The 10,069-nt window shown below is 48.3% G+C and overlaps 1 protein-coding gene across 1 annotated transcript; it reads left to right on the forward strand.

Moving 5' to 3' along the window:
• Positions 1 to 2,576: 2,576 nt before the first annotated feature.
• On the forward strand, positions 2,577 to 10,069 carry CCK (cholecystokinin). Its single transcript, XM_055281380.1, has 4 exons — positions 2,577 to 2,664; positions 3,026 to 3,236; positions 4,301 to 4,516; positions 9,656 to 10,069. The coding sequence occupies exons 3-4, from the start codon at positions 4,303 to 4,305 to the stop codon at positions 9,787 to 9,789; spliced, it is 348 nt and encodes a 115-aa protein (XP_055137355.1). The 5' UTR covers positions 2,577 to 2,664; positions 3,026 to 3,236; positions 4,301 to 4,302; the 3' UTR covers positions 9,790 to 10,069.

The following is a 10,069-nucleotide window of genomic DNA, read 5'->3' on the forward strand; positions in this document are numbered from 1 at the left end:
TCATTACCCACCCACCACCACCACCACCACCACCACCACGGCCACACTCCAAGCCTACTTTTCCTTCTGAATTCCCTGTCTTGGGTAATACTCTACCACCCACCCTTGTCTCCCAGCCTGGAAACTCAAGGTCAGCCTCAGTCACCAAGTCCGGTTCCCTCTACCAGTTTCCTGAGCAGCAACAGGTTGTTCCCTGGGAGGCTGGAATCTTCTTTTCTCTACTTTTGTTTTCTGAACGTTCTCTGATGAACACTTATGACTTGCATAATGTTTATTATGTTTCCGAATAATTAATGGGTTTCATAATGGCTTATGATCCTAAAACAAATCTACCTTGATTGTTCCTGCTTGCCCATCCCTGAGGGCCTCCTATCCCGCCCTCCCCTTCCAGTCCCTCTGCCTTTTGGGCATCTTCCATATCACCACCTAGCTCCCCTCACCAAACATTTCTCCAAGATCACCTCCTACCATCTCCAAATATCAGAATCGTTGAGAGGTGTTTGTCCACCTGTTTGCTTCAGCTCCCCTATTGTATTGTCAGCTCTTGTTCATACTGAATCCCTGGGGCCTGGCACAAAGTAAGTGTTGAATAAGCATGAATTAAATGGACCGAGGCCAGGAGTTGAGTAACTGGTATAAGGTAGGGAACTCCTATAGAAATGGTCTCAAACTGTGCTTTGTGGACTAGCATTTTCAGTATGACCCAGGAACTTGTTAGAAATGTGGATTCTTGGTGGGGCAAGGTAGCTCACGCCTGTAATCCCAGCATTTTGGGAGGCCAAGGTGGGTGGATCACCTGAGGTCAGAAGTTCGAGACCAACCTAGCCAACATGGTGAAACCTTGTCTCTACTAAAAATATAAAAATTAGCCAGGCATGGCAGCACATGCCTGTAATCCCAGCCACTGGGGAGGCTGAGGTAGGAGAATCGTTTGAACCCGGGAGGCAGAGGTTGCAGTGAGCTGAGATCATGCCACTGTACTCCAGGCTGGGCGACAGAGTGAGACTCCGTCTCAAAGAAGGAAAAGAGAGGAAGGAAGGAAGGAAGGAAGGAAGGAAGGAAGGAAGGAAGGAAGGAAATGAAAGAAAGAAGGAAAGAAAGAAGAAAGAAAGAAAGAAAGAAAGAAAGAAAGAAAGAAAGAAAGAAAGAAAGAAAGAAAGGGAAAGAGGGAGAGGGAGGGAGGGAGGAGGGAAGGAGGGGAGGAGGGAAGGAGGGAAGGAGGGGAGGAGGGAAGGAGGGAAGGAGGGGAGGAGGGAAGGAAGGAAGGAAGGAGGGAAGGAGGGAAGGAAGGAAGGAGGGAAGGAAAGAGGGAAGGAAGGAAGGAGGGAAGGAAAGAGGGAAGGAAGGAAGGAGGGAAGGAAAGAGGGAAGGAAGGAAGGAAGGAAGGAAGGAAGGAAGGAAGGAAGGAAGGAATTCAGATTCTTGGGCCCTTCCTCAGACCTACTGAATTAGAAGCTCTGGGGGTATTTCGTTAACAAGTTTGTGTTTCCAGATATGTCTTGCCACAATCACAAATAAGACTAGTTTTCTCACTGAACTACACAAGCCTTAGCAGGCTCGTGGGGAAACCACTGGAAAGCATTTAATCAGCTCTTTCAAACATGTTGCCCATAGGTTGCAGAACGCAGCTGCCTCTCAGGATTAGAAAGTGGAGCAGCAACAGCGGGCGTCTCTGGGCCGCCCCCCCATCCCCCCCACCCCGCCTCGCCCACTCCACCCCCACACTGGCGTCGCCACAGTCCCTCCATTCCAGAGGGAATTCCAGAGCGGAATACGGATTCCGATTTTAAAATAAGCGCTTCTAAATATTTCTCCTTGCATCTAAGACGGATGGGGGAAAGAAAGGGAGAGGAGTTGAGGTCTCAAGGTTCAACGATGCCTGGTGATCTCCAGGTCCCAGGCTGGGCGGCCACGGTGCACGGAGAGGGCGAGGGGCGTGTTGTGAGCCTTGGCAAGGCGCTGCTCTTCCTCGCGCCTCGGTCTGTGGTCTGTGAAATGGGGTTGGCCGTGCCTTTGCAGGGACGCGGCGAACTCAAGCACCAGCAAGCCGACTCGAACTCAAAGGGCTTCAGGGTATAGACGACCACCGCTCACTGAGGGGCTCCGGGTCGGCCCGCTCCGGAGCCGGGAGAGTAACCGCGTGCAGGGAAAGGCGCACGGTAGACTTGGTGCCTCCCTTCCCTCCACCGGACGGGTGACTGACTAGAGGTGAGGTCCTCATCTCCAGGCTGCGCAGCTGAGTTCTGGAAGGTACTGTCCTGGGGGTGTGAGTGTGTGGGCCCTCAGGAAAGGTGGGAGGGGCGGATGCCGTGGTGTACCCGAGCTTGCGGGGTGCGGTGGGCAAGTTCCCTAGGACCCTCGCTGGCGCCGCTTGTCGACAACGGGAAACACTGGGCGCCGCAAGTGGTGGTAACTTGGCCCGGGAAGAAAACACATCCCTTTCCCAAACCGGATTCCTCTGAGCAAAGCCAGATGGTGTCATCCCCATTTTACAGCTGCGTAAAGAGAGGCCCAGGACACCAACAGCCAGCCGTGGCCGGAGCCCTTTCACTGACCCAGAACACTGGCCCTCGGAAACCTGGAGAACTGCGAGGGCTTTTAATGCGGCTGAGAAGAAAGTGAAGACCCCGACTCCTCCTCTCTCCTTCGAAAGAGCCCACACAGGTATGAAGACCAGCGCCTCGGACGCTCCAGGGTAGGGGCGCCGACGCCCCCTCCCTCTCAGAATCACGCCTTGCTGACGCTCAGTCCTGCCCAGTGTCCACCCCCCACCCCGCCCCAGTTTCCTTTCTGGCTCCTCCTGTCCCCAAAGCGAACTAAGCTAGCGGCAGCTTCTCCATCCCAGAGGAGACTCCAAACTCCTAGGTTTCCCACCTTGGAGAGTACTGCTCTGGAATGCGCAGGGGAGCGGCAGCGGGAAAGGGTTGGGCGGAAGCTTCTCGGACCCAGAGGGGCGCGGACACCGGGCACCGCGCCTGGGAGGGATTAACTCCACCCCACTGGACCACCTCCCCCTCTCTCCCAGGAGCCACTTCAACCGGTTGTCGCCCCAGTGGCCGCCCTCTGAGCACGTGTTGCTGCCAGTCTGCGTCAGCGTTGGGTAAATACATGACTGGCCGACGCCGCCGGGCGGGGCTATTTAAGAGACAGCCGCCCGCTGGTCCTCCCTGAACTTGGCTCAGCTGCCGGGCTGCTCCGGTTGGAAACGCCAAGCCAGCTGCGTCCTAATCCAAAAGGTAGGTCCCTCGGTTCGTCAGCGGGGGATCCAAGTGTCGTGTGTCTTTGAAGGATGCCGTCTTCAGCTTTGTGCCCATTTCCATTATGTTTTTCTACTTTCTGTGTCTTCCCTCCGAGAGCTCGAAAGACATTTCTTTAAGTCAGAAATAACGGCTCTGGGTCTAAAAGTGAGGTCCGGGTGGGTAGAGCTGCTTTAGAGCCTTTCATACGCCCGCATCATTAAGGGATGAACTACCCATTTGCTAAGATTCACATGCAGATTGAGATTTGCTAGCTGTTACACAGCGGTGAGGGGGACTTTGCAATCTTTTCTAATAAAATACTAGAGGGTTTTAAGATTTAAATTCATTTTCTAAATACTGCAGAAAATTTCGAGGCTTTACGGATAGAAACTTGAGGGTGTTTTATCCACTAGCGATCTAAAATGCACGGGGCTTTCGAAGCCTGATCGCTGGGCACATATTTCCGATTTTAAAACCTGCCTATGTTTTGCGTAGTGGCTTATTGCCATTTCCCACGTACACTTTGAGAAAACTTTATAAATACGGCTTTATTTATTGCTCCTACATTTTAAATGTGCTTCTCTTTTTCATCATTTACTGTATTTCCATACTGAAAGCTTGTTAGCTATCGGGAAAGGTGCTTTCCCCGGGGTTCTCATTTCTCCCACGGAGTCTTCCCTTTAGGATGTTTTTTTCACACTATTTTTAGTCTCGTGGGGTTTTATTTTTCTTCTTTCGGTTAGAAGAGAGGCACTCTGCAAACACTTCCTCAAACTTTAGGAAAGCAGAAAACATTCCTTCTGCTCAACACGGCAGAAAACAGGGTCTCTGCCCCTTGGCACTGGGTGAGGAGTTCTCAAAGACCAGCCAGGTGCGCCCGGGGGTGCGCGCCATGGCACTCGGCTGGGGTCAACGCTTGGCGAGCCCTCGTGCTTGCGGCGACCTGGCGGGTCGGGAGCACCTGTGTTTGTCCTAAGCCCGCTTCTGGGTGCCCGGCCCGCCGCAGGAGCTCTTTTGCCCAGCCTTTCAGTTAATGCGCCCTCCTCCTTTGCTCCCTACAGCCATGAACAGCGGCGTGTGCCTGTGCGTGCTGATGGCGGTACTGGCGGCTGGCGCCCTGACGCAGCCGGTGCCTCCCGCAGATCCCGCGGGCTCCGGGCTGCAGCGGGCAGAGGAGGCGCCCCGTAGGCAGCTGAGGGTAGCGCAGAGAACGGACGGCGAGTCCCGAGCGCACCTGGGCGCGCTGCTGGCGAGATACATCCAGCAGGCCCGGAAAGGTAAGAATGCTGCCTCCCCATCCCTCACTTCTGCCCTTGTTCCCAGGCTCCCCGATGCTGACCCTCTTCTCTAGCGCTGGCCTGATGGAGATGACCTCTCTCGGTAGGAAACAAGCAACATGGTTTCTGGCCGTCCTTTGTAGCAATCTGAGAAGGGGTATGGAGAACTTAATTTATAAGTAAGGGGAACCTTCTTGAAAAGCTTTCTTTGAACTAATTTTTAGCAGTGTTGCTGATTAAGTTCAACACCATTTCACCATGCCACTAAAAGATAATTATTGAACCCCAGGAAAGGGTTCCTACATACACTGAACACTCTCTACTGAAAACGCAAAAGACCTGGAGCCACCCAGACACCAACCCTTGGAAATCCTCTAGCAGGAAGCGGTCAATGCTGAGAATGCCTGAGATCTGGCTACAACCGTTTAAAAAAGCAGCGACAATGTGTCCATTTCCACCAAAGTATGTAACAGAAGGAAAGAATCAGCAGCAGTTTTGTGTTCGCCTTGCAATGACTTACAAATGATTACCCAACAAGAGAGGTATTTGTTTTTACTTTACTGTTGCAGAGATGGTCACAGTCGTAGCAAGAGCTGAGCAACTCAGTTTTCTCAGCATGAAAGTCTTCCTCCAGGAATAAGGTGATTCAACAGCTCACTAGCCGAGTGGCATGCAGGCAGTTCTGACCTGAGGCTAGCTTTCCCCTAAGCTACTTCCAATTCTTTGTGTGATTCAGAGGGAGGCCCATTCATCTCTTGTGACCCATAGGAATCATGCTTTGGATTGGGGCAGCTTTTTTCTGCCAACTTTATCCCCAGTGACACTAATGATGAACACTGGCTGTGGAGCAGTGTGCTAAACAGTACAAACACAGCTGGACATTAAAAGAATTCAGCAGGCCAGGAGCAGTGGCTCACACCTGTAATCCCAGCACTTTGGGAGGCTGAGGCAGGTGGATCACATGAGGTCAGGAGTTCGAGACCAGCCTGACCAACATGGTGAAACCCCATCTCTACTAAAAATACAAAATTAGCTGGGCATGTTGGCACATGCTTTAATCCCAGCTACACGGGAGGCTGAAGCAGGAGAGTAGCTTGAACTCGGGAGGTGGAGGTTGCAGTGAGCCGAGATTGCGCCATTGCACTCCGGCCTGAGCAACAAGAGTGAAACTGTCTAAAAAAAAAAAGAATTTAGCAAACACTGCTGGAAGGGATGTGGGAGGTGTGTTGCCTTTTCCATGAAGCTCTCTTACCCAACTGGTGTTCCAGGGCCTAGATTTGAACCTTAGCCCGTAGCTTGACCAGAGAGGGATAAGATGAAGAGCTTTGGCTCTGCAGAGTTCTTCTGCGGGTTCACATGAAGGGAAGCCTGGAAGTCTGACCCAGAGGCTTCAGAAGGAAAGAACAAATCAGTGATTTGTTGTATTTCTTCCTGTCTTTGGGAAATTGCCCCACCCATCACCTTCTGTTTTGCTTTCCTGCTAATTAAATTGAAAAAGATAGAAATACTTACCAGATGGAGAGAGAAAGTCTGAAAGCTTTTGAGTTCCTGCTGATTCTCTGCCTGAAAATAATTTAGTATTTGTCCCCAGATACAGGCTGAATTTCAGCCAGACCAGTCTGAAATATCCTAGGCTTTTCATTTAACTGTGGACCTGGAACTCCCCTCCTCCAATTTAGGAAAGACCCTTGTTTTTCTTCTACGTAGGCTGAGGATATCTGCAAAAAGGCCTGAAATGTGCCGAATTGACTCTTGGTTCCAAAATTGCTCTAGGAAAAAAAAAAGAAAGAAAAAAAAAGCTCATTACCAAATTATTTCCTAGAACCAATACTAGACAATGGCTCTTATAGCATAAACCTTAGCTGGAAAGTTCTTTCTAGTCCCTCTTCTCAGCCCCCCTCTCCCTTTGCCTTCAGCCAATTGTGCCAAACAAACCCAGGAGGGAATAGCAATCACTTGGAAATTCAGATGCCAACACCTAGGATCAACGCTAGCTAAAACACAAGCAAACTCTTCTATGTGACAAACATGAACTAGGACTAAATACTTACACATATAGATACTGCACAGTTTCTTTGAATATTTTACATATTTTGAGATCATATCAGATTTTTGCTCCACTATAGTATATATTATGCTTAAAAGTCCTAAACAAGACAATGCATTCTTTGAGCAGTGCTTAAGAGTTTATCATTAGGAAATATCTGCAGCACTTTCGATGGCCCAAGAAGAGACAATTCTATTGGAGGGCAGTGGGTAAAGATATCTAGAGGCATTTAGTGTACACCTCCCCCATGCCCAGCAAAGCTTCAATGCTACATCTATATTGTCTCTCTCAGTACAACAGCCCTGCACAGTGAGTATTATTATACCCATTTTGCCAGTGTAGAAGCTGGGGCTCTAGAAGCCTGAGTAACCTACATGTGGTTCCATATCTACGCAACAGCAGGGCTGAGACTCTATCTAGTCCTGCTCCCCCCGGGGAGGGCCTGGAAGCCATTCAGCTTCCTAGCTGTACTGCCTATTCCACATTTTAAAGTTTAAAAGAGATAAACCCTTCAGTTGTAGCAAGAGCTGAGAAAGTCACTGTTTTCTCAGCACCAAAGTCTTTCTCCAGGAATAAGGTGATTCAGCAGCTCACTAGCTGAGCGACATGCAGACATCCTGAGGCTAGCTTTCCAATAAGCCCCTTCCAATTCTTTGTGTGATCCAGAGGGAGGCCCGTCCATCTCTTGTGGCCCATAGGAATCAGGCTTTGATCAATTCCATACATCAGATGTAAGCCCCTACTCTATGTCAGCACTGGGAAAGCGAGTGAGGACCCTGGTAAATACACATGACATGAGGACAGAACTGTACGTGGAACGGGGAAGTCAGGGTGTGTGATAAATGCAGCTTCCATGACTGAACATGGTGCCCCCACCATTAACTGAGGCTGCTTGCTCGTATTGAAGCTGTCACTTTGCTTCCATTAGATGGAAATTTGGGTTGTGCCCAGGCCTTAGAGTGGGCACTCATCATCACAGCAGGCAGAAGGATGGGTCATTTTTCCATGTGACTGTGTACAGGTAACTGGGTCTATAGGTTTTCCTGAATTCAAGGGTAATATTTCACCTGAATGATGAACAAGTAAATAGCAGGGGCTATTTTTCTTCTACGTAGGCTGAGGATATCTGCAAAAACGCCTGAAATGTGCTGAATTGACTGTTGTTTCCAAAACTGGGAAGGGTTGGGGTTGGGGAGAGAAAGGGTGGGGACGTTGTTCTGTGTTGTTTCTGTTTTTAATTAAACTTGCTTAATTTCATTACCCAGGGTAACTGCCTTTGCATTTTCATTTATCAACACATGAGCCATAGTCTGACTCTACTCAGCCTATGGGCAGGAGCTGGCAAGGGCAGCCTCATGCAGAAGGGATATAGACCAGCATGACAGGAGGTGGGGACACAGTGGCCCCCAACACAGTGGGAGTCATTGAGTGGTCCTCCACTCCTCTACCCTTGAATTGGCCTGGGCTTTGTCCATTGAAGTCCCTGAAGGGCCTTTCTTAAGACTGAGCTTGCACAGGGGAAGGTGTTCTACTGATTTTGTACCCCAGGAGGCTTCTGTCTATGAACTTTGAGCTAGGACTATGTCTCATGTCTCCAAATAAACTGCTTCTTCATGTCCCTGCTCACTCAGTGTGAGCTCTACAAAAGGATCACACTGTTCCTGAAGACTTAACTTCCATCCCAATGGGACAATTTCAGGTTCAGTTATTGCATTTTGGTCAAAATGACTGATTTAAGTCACCTTTGTTATCACCTCTCTCCCCTCCTTCTTTGAGTATTACTGAGGTGCCAAGATTTTAATCCGACAGTCTTTTTCTGAATATCATTTTTAATTGATATTGATTTATCATTAAAAATAAAATGATCATCAATTCAAAACACTTACTGATAAATGACAAAAGCTTTCTGAATATAACTTTCAAATTCATATTTTTAAAAGAGTATATAGCAAAGGGGCTTTATCTATTTTTTATTATACTTTAAGTTCTGGGATACATGTGCAGAACATGCACGTTTGTTACATAGGTATACACATGCCATCGTGGTTTGCTGCACCTGTCAACCCGTCATCTACATTAGGTATTTCTCCTAATGCTATCCCTCCCCTAACCCCCACCCCCTGATGGGCCCTAGTGTGTGATGTTTCCCTTCCTGTGTCCATGTATTCTCATTGTTCAACTTCCACTTATGAGTGAGAACATGCGGTGTTTGGTTTTCTGTTCCTGTGTTAGTTTGCTGAGAATGATGGTTTCCAGCTTCATCCATGTCCCTGCAAAGGACATGAACGCATCCTTTTTATGGCTGCATAGTACTCTGTGGTGTAAATGTGCCACATTTTCTTTATCCAGTCTATCATTGATGGGCATTTGGATTGGTTCCCAGTCTTTGCTGTTGTGAATAGTGCTGCAGTAAACATACGTGTGCATGTGTCTTTATAGCAGAATGGTTTATAATCCTTTGGGTATATACCCAGTAATGGGATTGCTGGGTCAAATGGTATTTCTGGTTCTAGGTCTTTGAGGGATTGCCACACTGACTTCCACAATGGTTCAACTAATTTACACTCCCACAAACGATTTTATTTTTTTAACCATTCCAACCTCAAGATATTATAATTGTGCTACCTTAATAACAAGAGCTCTCCAGGAGTCAGGAATGTTGGTGGATATTAAGGGATGAATTTAGGAACAAATAAGTACTGGAAAAATCTTTGGTTGGTTTCTGCTGATGCCATCTACAAAAGGAAAACACCCACCTACCAAAAGAAAGCAAAAGGTAGGGAGACTAAGAAAAATCTAGGCAAGTCCCCAGACTGCAAGGCTGGAGAAAATGAATCCACCTAAATACTTGCAGAACACAAAGCACACCCCTAACTTGCAAATATTGTCATCTCTCCAGTTACACAGACATCGGTCCTTCTCCTCTCTTAGATTTTGGTCCATCAATTCCACTATTTTGATAGCTCTTTGATACCTTTAAGGTGGTGTCTATTATATTGTGTCTGGCTTTTTCCGTTGCTCTCCTTCACAAATTGAACTAGGGATGCTTTTAGATGTAATGTCCCTGTTTCCTTCCTCCCTGCTCCTTGTAGCTCCTTCTGGACGAATGTCCATCGTTAAGAACCTGCAGAACCTGGACCCCAGCCACAGGATAAGTGACCGGGACTACATGGGCTGGATGGATTTTGGCCGTCGCAGTGCCGAGGAGTATGAGTACCCCTCCTAGAGGACCCAGCCTCCACCAGCCCAACGGGAAGCAACCTCCCAACCCAGAGGAGGCAGAATAAGAAAACAATCACACTCATAACTCATTGTCTGTGGAGTTTGACATTGTATGTATCTATTTATTAAGTTCTCAATGTGAAAAATGTGTCTGTAAGATTGTTCAGTGCAACCACACACCTCACCAGAATTGTGCAAATGGAAGACAAAATGTTTTCTTCATCTGTGACTCCTGGTCTGAAAATGTTGTTATGCTATTAAAGTGATTTCATTCTGCCCTGTCA

Source organism: Symphalangus syndactylus, chromosome 1 (assembly GCF_028878055.3).
Source record: "Symphalangus syndactylus isolate Jambi chromosome 1, NHGRI_mSymSyn1-v2.1_pri, whole genome shotgun sequence".
Lineage (NCBI taxonomy): Eukaryota > Metazoa > Chordata > Mammalia > Primates > Hylobatidae > Symphalangus > Symphalangus syndactylus.

Coding starts and splice junctions, on each gene's coding strand:
- CCK (XM_055281380.1), top strand. CDS start 4,303: ATGAACAGCGGCGTGTGCCTGTGCGTGCTGATGGCGGTACTGGCGGCT. Junction 4,517..9,655: donor CATCCAGCAGGCCCGGAAAG/GTAAGAATGCTG, acceptor TGCTCCTTGTAG/CTCCTTCTGGACGAATGTCC.